Genomic DNA, 21,624 nt, shown 5'->3' with positions numbered 1-21,624 from the left:
TTCCCGAAGCAAATAACGGCTATAACCGTCGTGACGACTATACTGCATTTGCTCTATTAATTCATTGTATTTACTTAATTCATGAAAAAATACAGAATAAATGGTTCATCTTCACAGAATCATCTTTCGACTGCGTGAACTGAAATGGACTAAACTTTTGGTACTACTGCTTGATCGACTGTTATAGCAGTCATTTGTCTCAAGGTACTCAAACGTTCCGAAGCAAGAAAAAAACAACTAATATGCTGTCTGGCATGCTATCACTTTTTTTCTAGATCTGTTACTGAATAATTTAACAAGTGTATGTGTTAGTACACTTCGTACTAACGCTGTTCTTTTTTTATTGATTAAAATATGAACGACGGCTATAACCGTCATTTGCCTACATATCGCCAAGGATTTGACGGCTATAGACGTCATTTACGTCAAAGTGTTAAGAAAACATTGAAAATAAGAACGCAATTTTTTACATGTGTGATCAAGTTAATTTTTAACAGTGATTTACGCGACCTCGTGTAATTCGAATTTCGTGTTGTTCGAAGGCTGTCGCAATCTTTAATCGTGCTGTGCTATTCGAGGGATACCTGTACTTTTATTTTCTTTCTTCAAATATGTTAGTTTGGAAAAGTGGATTGAGGATTAGCGAAAGAGGTGGAAATAATTAAGCTTGTTTATGGAAAAGAAGAATTGAAAGAGAATTATCCCAGTAATTGTAAACTTAGGAGGGATCATTGTCATAAAAGAATTACAATATCTTTGGAACAACATTGACCCTCACAGATTTCGTATACCGTTAGTTTGTACTTAACCTACGATTAGGATAATTTTTCTTTGCTTTGTTCCTCATCTTTTCAACAAAATTTTGTCTTCACCTAATTCCATTTATTTACAGTAATAATTTTTGTAATAGGATCAGAGTAAAACTCTTTATCTATTGCATTTAGTCAAGTGTAACGAAGCTGGTAAAATTTTTATCTTATTTTGTTTTATTTTTGTTCTTGACTATATTATCTATCATTAATAAAAGTAGACTACTTTTCTGGATCAAGTTGGTCAATTTTATTGAACGATAATTTCCTCCCTGTTAATTGATAAAAAGATTGCTTGCAAAAGTTAAGAGCCAATTTGGTACTCCGTGTTTCATTAACTGAAAACGGATAGAGCTAATTATGACAGCATGATAACTCCACTTACTGCTTACAGCTTTTGCAAATTACAAGTTCTATAAATACTGGTTACTTCAGGTTTCACCGCAATTTTCATTTACGTCGGCGATTATTCCATGCGCTTTGAATCACTCTCTACTTTGCAGCCCAATAAAATCAATAAACATTACTATTCCGTTCAATCACTCATAGACTGGCAAGCGTGCATAGTAATTACCCTTTCTATCACAATAAATCGTCTGCGTTACGTGAAACTTTCGAGCAATTTGCTTGCAACTTCTAATTCCTTACCCATTCATGCGTCCTCCTCGACTTTGAACACCATCCAGGCCTCTCGTGTTTCCAAACACCGCGTTCTCCTAAAGGCAAACACGATTTACAAGGCACCGAACGAGAATATAGGGAACGCGTAGCGTTCGTTGATCGAAAAAACCATAATTGTTGCACGTCCTCCAGGAACTCCCGTTTCTTCTGGAAACCTTTTTATCAACCGTTACGGAAGTTAATCGCATAGTTCATTACGTTTCATTTAAGTCCTGCCAGTAATTATGCGCGTTAAGCGTTACAGTAAACGATACACTCTTAGACGTAACTGGCTCGAACGGGCCCACCATGGTGGAACAATAAACCCGTGCGTTTCTTTTGCGGAAACTTTCCCCGCGTGCACGCTCGATCGCTGTTATAAATTTTCGATATATTTCGTCGGGTCGCTTATGCAATTATTCCACACCGTCTGCTGGCATGCAACGCGTTTAATTACGTAAAATCGCCGGTGTTAACGTTAATCGTACTTGACTAACGAAGCCCGTATGCTAACGCGGCGAATGATCGGAATTGGAGTGAAATGGAAAGGAAATCGTTGAAAGTTTACGAAAGTGACTTTTCAGGTATTAGCAATTCTGCCAATGAGAAACTTCGCTTGTCATTGACCATCCGGTGATAATTTGGTAATTTAGAAGCTGGAATTGGCCAATTTGAAACTTTATACTCGCAGGTGAAACGTATGGACGATCCTATAGATTGTTTGGCAGAGGTTTGTCCTGCTTTTCTACTTAATTTCTTTTCTTTTAGCTTTTTATTTAGTCTAGTCTTTTAATTGTAACAAACTCGAGATATGTTGGTATTATTATAAAAATTGGCAATGAAGTATAAGTTTATCTGTACTTTTGTAAAATTTCTTGACAAGGAACTAAGATTTCAGTAAATATCTCTAAGTAACTCTGATGAAATTTTTCTATTTCCAAAATCAAACGTTCTCATATATAATAAGAAATAAATAATAATAATAATAATTGTGATAAGACTAAGGTAATTTAGAAAAGACACTAAAAATATAATATATAACAAACGTTGCAAAAAATATCATATACAAACACGAATTAGAAGAAAAAGAAAAGGTACACAAAAAGAAACGAAAGACTCGAAAATATTAATCAAAAATGAGTTTAAAAGAAGTTACTTAAAAATATGAACAAGAACAGTATAAAAATGTGAATCTAAACAAACGTACAAGAAATAAGAGAATTAAGTAAGAGTTGATTGTATCGCCATGTAACCAAACGCTTATTTTCGTCGAGAATCGAGTTTTGTTGCTGGACAACATTATCGTAGGATTGCCCATTCAGTGACGTAATAAACACATCCGAGATGATACGCGTGTACCGCCTTCGAGAATTCGCATCTGTCCGTCCGTAAGAAGTACGAGGAAAGGAAAAAGAACTAAGCTGCATCAACGGGACACTTGGATGCACATCGCTGACCCCCGCTAATAATTCACTCCTCTTCCTTTCGTCCCTGTGGCTCGCTTTCGTGCTCGTTTAACTGTTGAAAATACAATTACAACCACCTCGCGCGTTCCTTTTACTTCGTCCTTTTCTTTTGTTTCTAATTTCTCTCTTTTCCCTTATTTTATTTTCCTTCCATTATGATTTTTTATTCTGCAATTATTGAGTTTCGATATTATTAATATATGTTTCTCTAAGCAAATGGGATAATTTATATTAAATTTATCGAATAAAGCTTCTAAATGGTCACTTCCATGTTTTCACTTCAACGTTCTCGAGAAGAATCACCGTCCTTTCTCTTGACAGTGTGAACAGGAGTGACGCTTTGTATATAATAAATTTTATTATTTAGTCGAATTTAATTTTTAAGTGGGTTTACTTCTTCAAAGACGTTCCAATTTGTACTGCATTCTTGTCTTTTGACCACATTCACACAGAATCAATCTTCATCGCGGATTCATACAAGCATTCGCATAACCTTGCTGCGTATCGATTCGTATTTGTGTAGGGTTCCACGTCCGGTCTTATCTCGCACGAATTCTCGTTCAAACAAACTGCCACTCTTGTCCAAACAGCCTTCATTCGTATCTCGCCCCCCTCATTTGGTCCAGATAATCTTCATTCCACGCAAGTGAAACCATTTTCTCTCGTGTTACTTTTTATCTATGATCTACATTGAGCAGAGTAATACATCAGAGGATTTTTTTGCTGCTTATATTATCTAGAGCAGAGTAATACATTAGAGGATTTTTTTTTGCTACTTATATTATCTATTTTTAACTTACTATCCTCTCATGCTTGTGTAACAAATTAATAAAAGATTTATCGTTAAAATAGGATATCATATGTCAAAAAAGAAGACTTTAAAAGGATTTTATCAATATTTATACAAATTTATACAGTTTCAACTGCTAGTTCCTTATTTAACAAATCTAGATGAATTTTGTTGATTGTACTTTGGAGTGCAAAACTTAATTTACACTTTTGCATAGGAGCATGCATACGAGCCAACTAACTCTCTGCTCTATTTCAATCTTCTTTTAAATAATATAAACTTAATTTCCAAAAAGCAAGAGTTCAACTAAAGAACGAAAAGCATTAAACACCACGATAACGAGACCTGCACTTACACATTTACCTCCAAAAAAAAAAAAAAGAAACAGTACAACCGACGCGAATAAATACCAATTCGAGAATCGCAATAACCTCTCGTCCCTTTCCTAAAGACAAACAAAATTCGAACTGTATTAAATCGAATGATCCCTTCCCACGTTTATCTTCTTCGCGTTCATCTTTCCGTCTCGTGGCGAACTTTCCAACAGTATGGAATATTCCCGTGGAATAAACTCGCGCGCGTGTTGGGGGAGGGAGGGAAGAATGCTGGCAACAGGCGGAGAACAAAGTAATTTCCGGACGGGCCGATGCACACCGGCGAACAGAAGGATCAGTCGGAAGTATAGCAGTCAGGATCGTAGGTACTGTACGCGTGTTTGCTTTACGAGCTGCGAACTCGCGCGGGGGTGACTCGCGGGCGAAATTTACGATCAACTTATCGGGCGTCGAACCGGAAGTAGCGGTACGCGACGCGTTCGCCGGCGTCTTAAATCAGGAGCCACCGGTACCGCGGCGCCGCTGTTGCAGCTACGCGGCGGATTCGTAAAGGGGAGCTTGAACAGAGGAAAGGACTGTTCTTGGTTTAAGTGCGCTTCATTTGTGTTGATGTTTTCGTCTCGCTTTAATAGGGAATTTTATGAAAAGATCGAGGAAATTTTGTGGACATTTTAATGAGGGGAGCACGAGAAATAGAATTTTAAATGTGACGTGAAAAATAAACTGTCCACGTAATATTAGATTTCTGTTATTTTATTTGTTACTTTGGTCGTGCATATTTTATGTTGGTATATCGTATTATAAGTAATTTGGATATATAAATTTGTTTTAATGATTTTGCGCCTTCATAGTTAATTAATTTATTTCCCTATTTATTCTTGTATAGTTTTGTGTTTAAGAATACGAATGTATCATAAATTTATTTAAAAAGTTGAAAGAAAAATTTGAAAATAACATTTTTGAAAAATAAATCAATACTTTCTTACCAATGTCATTAATCAATGAGCATGTATTTCTTTAATTTATAATTCACTTTCACCGCATTTCTTCACACAAAATGAGATGCACGTATCATTTTAATTTCACTGTTTTTGTATTAGTTACAATACTACTTATCGCCTTTTAATTTTATACAAAGACAGAGAATAAGAGTTGTCTTCTTTTTAATATTATATAATATTTAAGGAATTAGGCAAATTTAATATATTCACTTGTTTATCAAGAACACGGTTTACTGAATATATACATAAATTGAAACATCTTTTGGGAAACAATAAGGTGCACAAGGTATAGAAATGTTTCACGGTATGAGTCATAGAATTTGAATTTTTGTTGGAAAACGAAACTCGAAGCAATAATACTCGAAGTCGTTCCGCACGAAGCCCCCGGTAAAAGGTGCTCGAAGCGAATCATCCATAGAAAAAGCGTCGTTGCACATGCACGTGCATGCAGCGTCGCGTAAGCGGCGGACCGACGTGGCGATTGTTCCAAAAGAATTCGTGCACGTGCGTGGGTGTGTCACGTATGCGCGAATGCCTTGGAATTTCAAACAGAACGTAGAAAACGCGTCGCGTTGCCTCGCGATCGAGAGTGAAAATCTTTGCCCGATCGAAATCACGGATAGAATTGTGTTTCCATTAATGGCGCGGTAGCCGAGAGAGGCTGGTCTTGGAAAAGTTTCATGTAAACGTTCAAACGTCGTTTTTTTTTATCTTCGTCTTTCGAATACAGCGATTAAGAATAAATATAAAATTTTACTTAAAAGGATGGTCAAAAGGATTTAAATTCTAGTTTGGAAAATATTGGGGTTACAATGCATTTATTTCTAAATTAATTGAAGCTCTGTAATCGCCAATCTGAAAATTTAGATTTTTAATGCTACGAATGCAAAATTGAATTTCTGCAATTTTTTACGTATATTTGAAATTTTGTAAATTGCAAAGCTAAGTAATTGCTTAATAAAGCTGTAATAATTGCAGTGGTCTAAATTTAGACATGAACATTTATAATTTAATAAAATATATGTAAATAATTTTTACGATTCTGAGAATAATGAACAAATATTGTTAGGTATTAATAATATTTCCCGTGGAAGCGTATAATTAAATAAAAATATTCTTCACATAAAATTAATTAAATAATAATATTCATTTTATTAAAATCTCGTTGAAATACAACTATTCTATGGCGTCGAAGGTAATTGAAATAATATTATCGAAGGAATGCGTGAAAGGTGATAATAACAAAGATAGCGCGCGACTATGTGCATATATACAATTGGTATAGGTTAGGAATTTTCTTTCATGGCTATTCTTTGGTGACTTTAACGCGATAAATATTCGATAATGATAAGGTTTCATTGACTATGATCATTTTCCTTCGGAAAGACTTCGTTCGCACGGGAAATCTCTGGTCCAGGGTCACGCGGAATAAAACGAAAACACATCGTTGTTAACCTTGGTTGAACGGTTCCGACAAAATTGACCGCAAAGAGAGCAGTTGGTGCTATTCGATCCAATTGGCGTTTACACTTTACGTCGAATTAAACCTTGTGTACCATTCAACCAAAATGAAACTGGCGTTTTAACCGTTTAACCGGTGTGAACTATATCTCTCGTTTCAAGTCGAAAGAACGTGTTTCAATTCGGTCAAGGGAATTCGTCTCAAGCAAGTTCGATCGAGAGTATTAAAAGCGTTCAGAAATTTAACATCGACAGAGTTCGAAGAGTAGTCATTGAATTTCTCAGAACCGCGTGCTTCCGTCTTAACAGGCTCAGGAACAATACTGGCAGCACGAGCCCGCTTGAGATTTCTTCGTTGGTGTGTCATCGAGTTCCGGTCCCTATCACGTGGTCATCTCCAAGTATCTCTTAGCGTCTATGGACCCATAGCTATGGGAGTATCGGCCGCTGTACGAGGCCCTCGACCACGCGCCAGCTCTGTTCGAGTAACTGTTGCACGCGATCAGGGAATTCATGCCGCTGGGCCTGTCGATTGGCACGCCCTGCCCGCGAGCGTGTCGAAGGCTTCCGCTACGCGAGTGCCCGCTGTCCGTCAACGGCGTCCTCAGGTCCTCCGTCGCGCCGATTTCTGTGTACGGTTTACGCGTCCGCGTGCAACTACTCAGAAACGCTGCAGCCACCACGCCCTGAAAGATTACGCCAGTTACAGTATACTTAGAAACGTGGTTTTTAGGCCCTTCTGCTAATGGTGCACGGAACTGGAGAACCATTGGGAGTTAACCTTGAAACGCTACACCTATGTTAGTGGTTGTAAATCAATATTCTGATATCGTGATTTGTGGTAACCTGCTTTGAAATATGCTATTTAATGCGCCCATTAAGGATATTATGGTAATGTTTGTTGGTCCCTTATAGCGCTAAATATTGTTATTGAAAGATAGATGTTCAATTTGTTAAATTTGTGACAATGTTAGATTGTATTGCCAGAACGTGTAATATCTTACCACTAGTAGATGGAGTAACACAATGAACATGGTAGCATTTCTGAATCCGATGTTGTCCATTAAAATTCCTGCCACGCTAGGTCCGATGAACGCTCCTAGGGCAAACGTGCTTGTCCATAGTCCACTAATTAGACCATAGGTCTCCAAATTATTCGGGAATCCATATTGTCTAAACGCGATAGAAATCATTCTCTTAATTTCCACTCTTAAGAAGATTATCGTGATTTGTGTTCGTATAGCTACCGTGAAATGTTTAATATATTTGAAAATAAATGGATTTAGGTTAAAAGGATAATCGAGTGCGTTGACTCACATCGAAGTCCTTAAGGCGTCCGTGAAGCTGGCAACCAACTGTGCAGCGACGCCTAAACCATGAACTACCAAACCACAGACTGTCATCCAGAGGGTGGTTGGACACGGTATGAAGGGTGCCGGGCCAACTAAACAGAATCCTATGACCACGCCAATGCATCCGGCTGCAGTGGCCACCTACAAATATTATAGAATTTAAATAAATTAATAACCGAATCAGTAAAAATGAAATATCCTAAATAAGTTGTTTCATAACATTTTTACTTGTTAAATATTATTATTTTCTTTGTGTAACGATTATGAACTACAATATATGTATAGTCAATTGAAATTGGAAGGGTTACAAAATTCTAAAGTAACAAAATTGAAGCTGAATGAAAAGTATGAAATTATATGAAGTCATTAATAATACAATAATATATATATTTGGACATTGTAACATTTTTATTTTGTTATTCTGTAATTTTGTTCATAACAAGAACAAAGTGTACATGCTAAGCTAAGTACGATATTAAAGCACTATGTTTAACTAGCAATAGCAGAGATCGCAATTGATAAAATCTAATTTGCCCCTTCCAAATGTTACAATACTTTTAAATTCGTAAGAGATTTGTAAAGATTTCAACGTTACACATTAAAACTACATCACAAATTCTACTATTTAGTAATTATGGGATATTAAGGAGGTCATTGTCGAATACGTTTTTGTCAAGTAACCTTAATGTCCAATGGAAAACAGTTAACGAGTAATGTATCAGTAAAATACCTTTGGATGGGAATGTTTGTCGCAGAGCCAGCCCCAAGCAGGGGCGGTAATGGCGTAAGTGCCACCGTTAATGACAAACATTAAACCCAAAACGACGGGGCTCAATCCGAATTCTCTTAAGTGCGGTTCAAGTGTCGCCTGTAAAAATCCTATGCTCATGCTAGTCGCGATTATCGACGAACAAGCGATCAGTACGCCTGGAATCTTCAGGGCTTTCGTCACTCCTACGAAATCATTAAACAATATTTAATCAATTATTATTTCTGATGCAATATATTGATTAAATTTTCAAACAGAGTATTGTTTCGAATCGATTTCGATCCACGTGAATTTCCGGGGAGGAGCAACGTTTGGTATGAAGTTTTTCATTAATATTTCAGAAACTATTGATAAACGAAAATTAAAATTTTTTATTCGGATTTTACACGTTTTCTCCTCTGCGATGCTTAAATTTCATGTCGATCGATGAAGAGCACTCATTCGGGAATGCACCTTTAAAAAATATCGATTAAAATAACAGAGTTCAGAAAAGCAATAGAGTGATATGCTTGCTAAAAATTCTAATTTATGCTTAAAATTATTTAAATCTCACCTCCTGTGTTCTGATTAGCTTGATCGTTGTTGGAATGAACTGGTAAGATGAATATAGTTATAACCGCAGTTGTGAATAGGGCAGCTCCCAGAACGACGAATGGTGTCGTGTATCCACCCACCTACGTTAAAACATAACAGAAATTCCCACCCTTAAACAAATCGTAAAAGTCAATCGGTTTATTCAAATTTGTCTCTGTCCATTTTTATTTACGTAACATTAATCACTTCTGTATCCTATAACAATAATATTAAAATGAAAAAATTCAAAGTGAAAAAAATTCATACTGTAAAAAGACTTTACATATTGCATATACTCTTATCTACGTAACATAAATCACATCTGTATTTTATAATAATAATTTTAAAATGGAAAAATTCAAAGTGAAAAAAATTAATACCGTAAAAAGACTTTACATATCGCATATACTTTCAATATTACTTAGAATTCAGCAAACTTGTTTTATGTAACTAAACACGAACAATAAAAGAATATGAAGAATAATACAGAATCAATCGTTTCGCAAAAGTACCATTATGCATTTCAATTCTTCTCATAATTGCTTTTACCAGACCCAACGTGCCGGAACCATTAACGAGAACCAAGATTCTGATTAGTCTGAGCAAAAAAAGGGTCGAACGAGAACCGAGCAGTCGTAATACACTGGTGATAGTAGATTCTTAAAAAAAAAGCAAGTCGACGCAAACATGTTCAAGCGCATTCGCTTACCTGGTAGAGAGCGCCGCCTACAGTGGGCCCAACGATCAGGCCCAGGCCGAAAAAGGTCTCCAAACTGGCAAAGGTCGTGGCGACATTATCCGGGAACTCTTTAGCGATAATTGCGAAGCTGGCGGTAAGAAAGGCGGCGTTACCCATCGCTTCAACGATCCTAATCACGAACGAAAGGATTATGAAGGGATAATGGCCGTGCACTTTGTCCAGGAGGCCAAAGAAGATGGCGCATGTCCCCGTCGTCATGATGCCGCCATTGAATAACAGCTTTGGACCGATTCGATGCATCTACGCGAACAACGATTCATGTAATTAACGTTAGTATGGTTGGAAAATATTTTAGTTAAATTCTAATTGTTATGTTTCAGTTGAAATAAATAATTTATATAATTCAGAAGATCAATGTTCTTCAAATTTTTTGTCACGAGGACCAACACATTTATTTGGAATGGTATCCTGGCCCAAACATGTATAATATGAACTAAAGTTGCTCAATATTATTAATACACGTATAAAGTAATATTTATTGAAAGTAAAGCGTAGAACTAATAATTTTAAATAAGAGAAAATTCAAAGTAGAAGTGTCTACACCCTCAAATATGTCTTGCCATTTCTAATACCTCGTGCGAGACTAATAAAATTAAAAAATTTATTTTTCTATAGTACAATAATAGACTTATATAATTATAAAAATTACTAAAATAGTTTCAATCACATTTAGCAAAATATCTTACATAAATCTACTATTAGACAAAATCTGATCTATTACATATTAAAACTAACACCACCTAATATTGGGTCTAGTATTGAATACTGCTTGCTAATTGTAAACCATTTTTGGTACCACTAGAATGTTGGCTGAAAGGTGTAATTTAATTTGAATGTAAAATTGTAGTTTTCCCGACAAACTTGCAAAGATAAACAAAAAAATCTGTAATATATAACAAAAATCTAAAATTCTTCGTCCTTAACTTTTAACAAAATTGTTTCTTTAACACGTGTCCATTTTAGATTTGGACAGTGAGATATTGACTGGGATGAAAAATAGACATTTGGAATGGAAGTATGGAAACACGATTAGGAGGACAGTGTTTTGAGAGCCGACAAATGATAGTTATCTCTTAGTCCCTTCATGTTATTTTTTTCCATCTGCAAGTGTACCAAAGATAAGAATATATATATAGCATTTAGGTTCCCGTAACAATTTTAGTTGGTTTTTTTCCTTTGCGATAACCATTTTATAGCGTACTTAATAAATTCGTTGCTGTATTTAGACGCAGAACGAAAGTCACTTGATATTTCATCAGGAGAGAAGTAAAAAGTGCTGCTGATAAAGTGCGATCGCCTAACAAGAGGCAAACCGCTGACAATGAAGCAAGAGAAGATATCAGTGTTTAGGATTTCTCGTTATTTTCGACGAACAGAATTTTCTCGACACTTCTTTTACAGTATTAAAATAACAAGTATAACACTTCGTCAATGTGATCATTTGGAACTTAAAATATTCTCCAATATAAAAATCAATTACATTTTATTACTTTATTTTGTTATCAATTTGTGTGATTGAATTAATTCTAAATATTTTTTAATAATTTAAGAAGAATACTTGTAATAATATATTTTGCCGCGGACTATGTGTGGAATTTAATCAAATAGAATGTTTTTTCTTATTAAAATTAAAAGCTCGTCTCTTCAAATATTTTATAAAATAAATTCTTTACAAAAAAATATAATCAATCAATGAGATTTGTTATAAAATATAGACAAAATAGCTGTAAATATTTTTAAATAATTTCAAAAAAATAATTATAAAAATATCTCGCACCAAACTATGTACTGCGATATTTTTTCTTATTAAAAATGTAATTCTTCTCTCCGTGTACATTTTATAATATAAATTCTTCACAGAGATACATAATCGATCGACGAGTTCTAAATAAATAAAATATCGCCAAAATAGTCTGCTAGTAGAAAATTTAGAAGGCAATTAAATAAAACAGAGCACATAGTTATGATGAGTTGAGTGTTAGTAAAAAGCAATATTGTAATAATTGAAATTATTTCACTTACGCTTTGTCCATAGACGGGGCTAATAATAAAGACCATCAGCTCGAAAATTCCAAAGACCAGTCCATATTCCGATGGAGAAGCGCCCTTTTTCTCAGCCTGCAAACAAACGGGCAGTCGAACAATCGATTACATCACTTAAAGCAGAAGTTACATAGTTCTACTGTTATTCATTCTGATATACGAAAAACTATTGTACACGCTTTGCATCCATTTTTATTTATTTATACAAATTTTAATGGATAACTTTATATGCGTAGTAAGTTTAGAATTGAAAAATTAATAAGAGAAAAGTCAAAGTAGTGGCAAACGAGGAGCAAACGTGCACTCTTAAATACAATTTTCCTTTTGCATTGTCAGTCTCAATCGTTTGAGTGCGCCACCATCACGAACTACTCGCATAAAGAATTAAGAGAAAAAGTATTCAACTTGTTTCAATTAAACGATGCATATGGGGCGTTTTAATAAAATTGAGAGAAAATTGAACGGTACATATTAACTACCATTGAATCGAAGTGTTTCAAAACGAATCGTGCGTTTTGGTTTTCAGCCTCGTGCTCGGGACTCGAAATGTTTAACGATCCTGTGTTATTGCTACGCATTTCGTCGCATTATCGCGCGTTCGGCTGCAATTAACGCTGGCCACGATAAGTTCTGATAAACTTTAGACACTTCACAAAGCGGAGAGTCGTGAACGCGGATACAGAACGGAGCCTGACAATTCAGAAAACGAGGAAAACTCGCATTTCCCGTAACGAGCTCGTTCCATTCGCTTATTAAGATGAAATAATTATTTTCATTTCGAACAGAATGCTTTTTACCAATTATAAAAATAAAAAGTGAATAGTCTAGGACAATGTCCTTGCGTTTACAAGCTTTAATGTCAGAAACAGAGAAATAATTAAAAGTTACTTTATTTCATTGAATTAAATATTTAAAAGCCATGGAACATTATTTATATTTTTTAGTAAATAGCGTATGCAAAAAATGAGTAACTATTGCTAGGAACATACAGGGTGTCGCAAGGTGAACTGAGTAACCAATTGCACGCATATATCTAAAAAAATATCAATTCAACTTTCTCGAAAATCTGATATTATGTGCAAAGCTTTTATTGCATATTTCTGATTTAATTTAATGTACAGCACAGTTGTCCTTATCAGTTTTACCACCAATTGGGTGTCTATCTGAAAATTAGTAGACTGCATGTGTACATGTTACTTAAAGGTCTACAAGGTTATTTTTTTCTCAAGAAAAAGATGAGATTCTAAATGAAAAAAAATTGCAAGCAATATAAATCATTCTGTATAGCCAACACCATATTTTGAAACACTCTTTATGGGTATAAAAGTAAAATTTGCAGAATTAAATCGCTTTAGATAAAATTATTTTAGATTAAAATAGAAATTAACAATTTTGGATTTAAATGGTTCTGAATTGAAAAGTAACTTTAACATATCTTCAAATGAAATAATTGTAATTTAAGGAAAGAAGAAGAGGAAGTAATTTTCAGTTGTTGAAATGAAATTATTTTCATGTCAAACCATCCTATTATTGACTTCTTTAAAGTTTATTTGTAAACTAGGTTGCCGTTTACGTTTCCTCAAGCACCTTTATTGGAGTTAGTATAATAATAGGAAAGTTCTGTATACAGGATGGCTCTCGTAATTGGAATAAGTTGCTTCTCGATAATTGTAAGTGGTACGAGAAGGATGTGCAAAAGAATTTACAGGAAGCTCTACTTTTGTATAAACTTACTTTTTTTTGTAGATATAACGATACGTTTGGAAATGCAAGTGCATTTTAAAATATTTAAAAAATCAGCTATTTGTGAGATTTCGTTAGAAATCTTGTTAGTTTCGTTAAAAATCTTTCTCTTTCACATTGTGAACAATTCATACGTTCTTTCTAACATAATTAAAGTAAGAATGGTACAGAAATGAAGACTGTTCAAAATTAAAGACTGTAGAAAATAAAATATTGAACTATGTCTTCCAAATCACTTTTCAAAGTAAATTTGTCTTTACATAAATATTAAAAATATACATTTTTATCAATTTTGCTACCCTTTTCAAAATGGTCGTTTCTCGTCTGCTGAAAAATTTGTAATATATATATAACTCATAATATTATCTTCTAAAAATTTATATATATATATATATGTATATGTTATATGTATATATGTAATATACATATAATATACATGTAATATACATATGTAATAATATACATATATAATATACATGTAATATACATATAACATATACATATATATATATATATAAATTTTTAGAAGATAATATTATGAGTTATATATATATTACAAATTTTTCAGCAGACGAGAAACGACCATTTTGAAAAGGGTAGCAAAATTGATAAAAATGTATATATATATATAATTACATATATACATATAACACACATTTATATATATATATATAAATAAAGTACATGAATTTCGTATTTTATGCAAAGTGAAGAAAATGTATAAGATGTGCTTTCCACGAATGATAGCCTTTACGAATTCTTGTCTCAATGCTTTCTAACTGTCATACTCTCAAATATTGTCTTACTCTTAATCTTACCTCATCGTTATCACGCTCTAGCCATCATACTTTCACTATTACTCATATTAAACTTCTCACCTTTCAACACTTCTCTCAACCCTCCTGTACTGTCATAGCTCAAAGTCCATAACTCATTTCTCCTAAACATTTAAAACACCCCACGAATCCCACGCTAATTTTATATGAATTGCCCATGGTGCCAAAATACATTTTTTATTATGCGATCTGCGCGCACTTTAAGTGTATTTTATATATAAATTATATATATATTTTATATATAAATTAAGTTATTTTTTTATGTTTTATATTATAATTCTAATTCCTCCAAAGTATGTTTATGATTAAATATTTTGCACAGTATTGAAGAAGAAGAGACACCAATGCTAAAAACGCCATTGTACGCAACAGACAAAGAAAATGCCTCGTCTATACCTCGCGAACTTTTGATTTGTTTAATATTGTAACCAATAGCTTTTTTTACAGATTTATGATAAAAAAAATTTACGATTCTATTTAGAAAAGAAATGCATTTCCACTTTTCTGATGCATTATTATAATTTAATGAAAATAGTAAGCTTGCAAAATGGTACAACGGAATCTTCTATATCAGAGGTGGGCAATTGTTTTCAGAAAAGGTATAAATCGTAACAAAAATCAATAAAATAAAATAGTAGCAGTTTTATTCATTTCAACTTATTTCTAATTGCTAATTTCATATCATCTATAGCTGAAAGCACATTTCATTTCTAGTGCTAATTTCATATCATCTATAGCTAAAAGCACATTTCATTTTAGAATCATTCTCTATAATTTTTAGATTTAAGGTTCTTGGCTCAAGACGGATTTTTCTGACTGTCTTGGCGGCCCGCTAATTGCCTATCCCTATTCTATGTCATTAAACTTTCTCGTACCACTTACAGTTCCGTCTACACATGTACGAGTACGTATAATCTGTCCCAGTTGCGAGAATTACACACTAGATGGACTATAACATACTCCAATTAAAGTGTTTACCAGACACACGAATGTGTAATACTATAATGAAGGGTTTTTCTAAGGAATGTCTGCAATAGTGATCAAAACAGGAATTATCGTTCGTCGATGTGAGCGCAGTGTATTCTGAAATAGAACTGAAACAATAACACGCGAGATAAGAACGTGAAATAATTCTTACCAATATAACGCGATGATATGATTGCAGGCAGTCTCGGTCATGAATTACTCTAACAACAGTAGTAGCTTATAAATTGCTCAATAAAAATGTGAATGGACACGCGCATTGATCAATTGTTCCGCGTTTAATTGCAAATAACTTAAATGAATATTGCTCGAAATTCAAAATCATTATTTTGTGATTTTATAATTCGCGATGAAGATGAAGGGGTGAAGGGGTAATGAGATAATTAGGATTAGAAGAACTTGAAGAGTCAATAAGAATGTTTTCAAAGTTAAAACATTTCACTAAATGAATAAAAGATTAAAAATATTAGCAATTAATAAGAAAATTTTTGTAAATAAATTACTAAAAATAGGTAGGCTATATATTTTTTGATAAAATGTTTTGTTTCGTCACTAAAAGAAGAAATAAATGGCTAAAATTCTGAATTGTAATACAATTCCCGCAATTTAAAAGAAAAAGTGTACATAATCATTTAGAAAGGCGACGCGTTTTCGATTTCGATGAGTTCATCCAACGATTACATGTGTAAGAAAAAGTTGTTCGGAATTATGCTTCCGGCAACATATTCAAAAATCATCGAAATCAAGGACGCGTCGCTTTCTAAATAATTACCTACGCTTTTTTACCTAATTGACGAGAAATATTATATTTTCGACGCCCTTCAATTTGATTTCCTCTTCTAACAATAAAATAAAGCGTTTTAACAAAAAAAAGACACTGAAAAATTCACTAAATTACATGTCTATAAAAAAAATAACGCTGTACTTTATTTTGTTATTTAATGAGTAGTGTTGTCTAGCAAATGTGTCAGTGATAATTCTCGCTTAAAAGACATGAATCAGACATGAATTGGAAAACTATCCGAAATTGTTGTTTCAGTGTCCTAGAACTGTATAACGAGAGCTACATGTTTATTTATTTGTGACTCAAACGCTTATCGATTCTCTACTATCAATTGTACGTAGACATTGCCGCTTCATTTCTCTTTTTTCTATTTAGCTAGAAAATTAATATTATACATAAATATTTATAGAACTTTCTTTTTTATTTATAAAATATTTTTCAAATTAATACTTTAAAGCTAACCTTTATGTTCATCGTACGTAAAATTTAGCTAGACAATTAATGTTATACATAAATATTTATAGAATATTCTTTTTTATTTATAAAATATTTTTCAAATTAATTTCATCGTTGTAAAATGATTTGTAACCCTTCACAATTCATCTTCGCCTATTTATTCTTTCACAGAATGTTTTATATTTACTAATAGTACTTAACACATTATCAATTTTTGTACACCTTAATGTTTAAGCAATATTAATATTCGAAATGAATAACGCTTGTAATTAACTTCTTCTTAATATTCTTTCGAAAAGAACAAGACTGAGTGGATTTTAAATTCAAAATTTTAGATGCGATTATTTATTGATTTCCAAGATATTGAAAATATTTTAATTATCATCGACCATCTTCACTAGTAGTATTTAATAGGCAGACTGTGGAGCACCATGACCGGTGGACCAATGTGTATAGACGGTGGTTCACGTACAATAGATTATACATTATTATTTATTAGAGCACATCGCGCCCTTCAATTTACAAATCAATTATCCAAACGAATTCAGAGGAGGATTTAATTCATTACTAGATGTAAGATAGATTGTATAAGCCAACCAATGTTACCAATATTTTTGTTTAACTGGAATACCCTATAAACATCGAAACAGATAACATTACGACGTTAGCTATGCGACGATGGACGCGATGGCTAGACATTTGTATCATTTTCATCCACATGAACCAGTATTTAGTATATTAGTAGTTTAATAGTACCAAAAGCTTTTTTTATTTATATCACGAAAATTAATAAATACTTGAAACCAAAATTTTGGATTTTGATACCCTCGCTCTCAAATTTTCTCGTCGATCCCCTCACCTTTCTAGGGTGTCAAAATTACTTTGCATATCTCATTTTTCATAATTAACACTCGCACTATAAATTAATAAACGTAGAAACGAATGATATAAGTAACGATTTATTTTAATATAATAAAAGAAACGAAACACGAGTAACAGAGATTTGCACATGAAATTGTTATCTGAGAATGTCATTAACATTTAGCTAATTGGGTTATGTAATTATTAGACGTTGTACTTACATTTTGCATTCTCGATGTTTCTGTACGATACATTTACACCATTACGCAATTTATATTGGGTGTTTCATTTCAATTTGTCAGAGAATCCTGTTCAACTCTTTCTCAATGTATGGTATAATTCTACGTTAATGTTGGTAGTATCGTAACTATGAATGACTTGCGATGGTTACGATAATAAGAAATTCGAAATTTTCTCAGAAAACTCAATTTGTACGAGATTAGTTGTCTTTAATATTTTTAATTTAAAGCTCGTTTGCCTTTGAAAAGCTCGAAAAGAAACACGAGGAAGAAAAGAAATCCATGTAAACATTAGTAAATGATCCTAAACATTGCATCAGGCTTTTAAGTATCGCCATTGATTGCCGCCAATTTATTTGTTGTTGATACTGAAATCTCTCTTGAATGAATTACAGTTTAAAAACGGCAACATGAAACACTTTTTACCGTTTTCACGCTTATCTGAATACAAAAAAGTTACGAGAATTATTTTTAGGAAACAAAATAGATTCTTAGAAAATAAATTAAATTTTGAAATAAAAATTGAGCGGTTTTTGTTCAACTTTTGTAATTTGAAGTTAAATATTTTTTTCAGTTTCTTGTTTCGTGTCACTTTTGTGATGTCACTTGTTTTCAAAAATGAAGTTCACTATGTTTAAGCTATCGTGCATTTTCAGAAATGGAAGATTACTTGTCTTCAAGCCGGATAACGGATTTATTTATAAATATTTGAAAAAATTGCGGTATCAATAAGCTTTCGAATCTTACTGACGCAATCGACGACATAACCAGACACTTCTGCGTCTGAACTACACGATTTTCATCCTCGCGAAACTCGCATGTGAAACAGTTTAAATACCAGCGTATAAAATTATTAAATAATATTCAAATACTTTGGGAGGAACATTTTTCCTAGTGAAAAAGGTGGTTCATTGAGTTAACGACTCGTCTGGTGGCGCGTGCGGCATTAATTAGCAATCGCGTTACGATTTATATTAGCCTGTCACTCGTATCGATACGTCGTGTACGTCTCAATACGATCGAATAGCCTTTCATCGTAAATTGTCGGGATAATTTCTTGAACGAACGTTGACCTTTGCATCGTGCGAACAAACGATCGCAAATACCGATAATCCGACATCGTGGTTTACATTCTTTCATTTTTGCATCATTTATTATTCCCAACTTCCTTTTCACGGGACTTCCTAATCAGATAAAATGGTACCAAAAAGAGAAGAAAAAGGGATTTGTAAGCCAACTGCAATCAATCGTTCGAAAATTATATTTTGTGAAAACATAGATTTTGTTGTAAATTAAGTTCGTGGATGTAATGTAAATGCAAATTAATAATAGTAATTTTTGTTAATGGTAATGAAAAAATTAGGAAATTGAGAAATTAAGGGTATGATGTGAATGATTTTACGGATATTATGTCGCGAGAAGTTAATTGTGTTTAATTGTTGTGATAAATTGTATGAAGGAAGTAGATTTGAAATTTCATAGAATGTAACGCGACAGCGTAATATAATTTTCTAATATAATTATATAATGTAATGTAACTTTATTTGAGAAAGTAACGACTTTAATGTTCTGCAGATTGGTAATTGATAACAGTGATTAATGACAATATTTTCATGAAGTAATAGAATCGAGTATCATATATTGTATTTAACAATAAACCTACTTTCTGTTCTATCTATCTATACATACAACTTCCTGAATAAAACTTTCAACGTAACGTACTGTTTTTAAACAGTTTTTAGAGTTTCAGAATATTTCATATTTTTGTTGTAAAATCCTTCAAAATACATAGAGAGTTTGTATATACTAAACTTCAATCAAGTTTATTTTTCGTTTATTGAATTTTATAAATATCTAACCTAGCTTAAGGCTTATTTACAATATATTTGAATTGACTTGAAATTATATTTCTTTAACATATTAAAATGAAATTCTACAAATTATTGCAATGTAAAATAATTTTTATTCGATTTAACTCTAGCGTAACAGTATTTTTAATGAAATTAAAAACCGTTTACACTGCAGCTATTTTAATTACAGTTAATCCATATAAATAAAAGTTTAACGTTTACACTCTATATATTTAAATCAATTAATTTGAATATATTAACAGATACGTTATTTAAAAATTAATAAAGGAAGTATATCGTCTAAGTGTCCCTCTAACTCTGTTTAAGATATAGAAAAATGTTTCAGGATCCATTCAAGAATATTTCTGATTTTAGTCTGTCATTTCCTAACAAGATTTCTAATACAGCATTGTCCAAAATGTACCAACAATTAGCCAAATTTTGCATCACAAAAATACATCATAAATTAGTCTTCAGAATACGCATCCTTCGAAACTATCCACTTCATACGACCACTTCATCTACCTCTAAGCTACTTATTCATTCGTCTATCTAAACTCCTCACCGTAACTTAAAAGTAAATTCAAGAATCCCAGCAGAAACACTTAACCGACCAAAACAATTGCGGAAACTACAGCCAGCATTCGTACTTACCTCCTGCGGATAAAACGGTGCCTGAAGCGACACGCAGACCGCGTTCGCGAAATCCGCAATGCTGATCACGATCAGGGTGAGCCATTGCCTCTTGGTGAATTGAGCCATCATCTTAGCGACCTTTCCTCTTCGACAACCTCAGTCTGCACAGCGTTAGAGAATTAATACGTTTTCACGCCTGGTACGCCGCGTTTCATCAACGATCAACGAACCAGCAATACCAAGACCCTGTCGGTCATCCACTGGTCCACCTCAACCACTTTCGAGCTATCTTTGTCACCAGTTTATTCCGTGGTTGCGAACAACGTTTCCCACAGCGACACCCGTGCGTCCTGCTGCGGCCCAGAGATTCTTGTGTCCCGACTGCTCGGATCGTCGGTCACTTTTCAACAGGGATCACTGGGGGGAACGAGAGGGAATCTGTGGGGTCAGAGGTCGAACGATACGAACTCACCACGGATCTAATTCCCATTATCGGGAAACGTCGCGCGGCTTCGATGTTTCGTTTCGTTTCGTGTTTCAACTGATTGCCAACGATCGGATGGCGACGTCGGTTGACGAAGAGTTGAGGAGTGTTTGGTTGGTGGAGAGGTTCCAGAGTCTCTTTGGTGAATGATTCGTCGGTAGGAGAGGGTTGATAAGTGAGTTTAATGAATTCTTGTTGTGGTCTGTGGAACGTTTGTGGTTTGTATTTTCTATTGTTTTCGAGGGAAAGTTAGTGATTAGTAAAGTTAGTAAAGGTCTTTTGGGAACTACGTGGGATTTTATGTGGAGATTTATTTGATTTAATTTTATAATTTGAGGGTGCTTTTAGGTTTGAAGAGTAAAATTTGTAGAGAATTCAGATCGATTGCAAATAAATTGAAAATTAATTTGAAATTCTGTGTATGTTTGTGTGTTAAAAGAGGAAAGTAACGATATAGGAAATTCTTCTGTGGATAATTTATCAAAATTGAGATAAATTCTTGCGTTAAGTTAACCTTCTGGTCGTATAAAGAAAAATTCAGGAAATTTCTTCCACGATTTGCGAAATTTGTAGTTTGGGAAAAGTAAATTCACAGAGAAAATTCTGAGAAATTTCTTTCATTCTAAGTTGTTTAATATTAGAAATGTGAAATGAATGATCGACGCAAAGAGATGAGATATAGAATATATGAAATTAAAGAAGTGAGTTCTGAGAACTGTTGATATACAATAT

General features: G+C 33.5%; 2 protein-coding genes across 3 annotated transcripts in view; both read right to left on the bottom strand.

Annotated features, from left to right (window-relative positions):
* The window catches only part of Hs6st (heparan sulfate 6-O-sulfotransferase), a 209,845-nt gene that overhangs the window by 84,052 nt on the left and 104,169 nt on the right, over positions 1-21,624 (bottom strand). The gene's annotated exons all lie outside the window — the stretch shown is intronic.
* LOC143430788 (MFS-type transporter SLC18B1) lies at positions 6,898-20,778 on the bottom strand. Its single transcript, XM_076907206.1, has 9 exons — positions 20,639-20,778; positions 20,427-20,569; positions 11,999-12,094; positions 9,926-10,216; positions 9,197-9,317; positions 8,605-8,828; positions 7,840-8,015; positions 7,527-7,695; positions 6,898-7,208 (listed from the first exon to the last, which is right to left on the bottom strand). Exons 2-9 carry the CDS (start codon positions 20,535-20,537, stop codon positions 6,906-6,908), a joined length of 1,491 nt encoding a protein of 496 aa, XP_076763321.1. The 5' UTR covers positions 20,538-20,569; positions 20,639-20,778; the 3' UTR covers positions 6,898-6,905.

Source organism: Xylocopa sonorina, chromosome 15 (genome assembly GCF_050948175.1).
Source record: "Xylocopa sonorina isolate GNS202 chromosome 15, iyXylSono1_principal, whole genome shotgun sequence".
Taxonomy (NCBI): Eukaryota; Metazoa; Arthropoda; class Insecta; order Hymenoptera; family Apidae; genus Xylocopa; species Xylocopa sonorina.
This window is presented reverse-complemented; position numbering and strand designations above follow the sequence as displayed.

Bases quoted from the DNA above. Each gene is read 5' to 3' on its own strand.
- LOC143430788 (XM_076907206.1), bottom strand. From the start codon at position 20,537: ATGATGGCTCAATTCACCAAGAGGCAATGGCTCACCCTGATCGTGATC. The intron at 10,217-11,998 runs GTAAGTGAAATA...TTGTTCGCGTAG, and splicing joins GCCCCGTCTATGGACAAAGC to ATGCATCGAATCGGTCCAAA. The intron at 8,016-8,604 runs GTATTTTACTGA...TAATATTTGTAG, and splicing joins ACAAACATTCCCATCCAAAG to GTGGCCACTGCAGCCGGATG.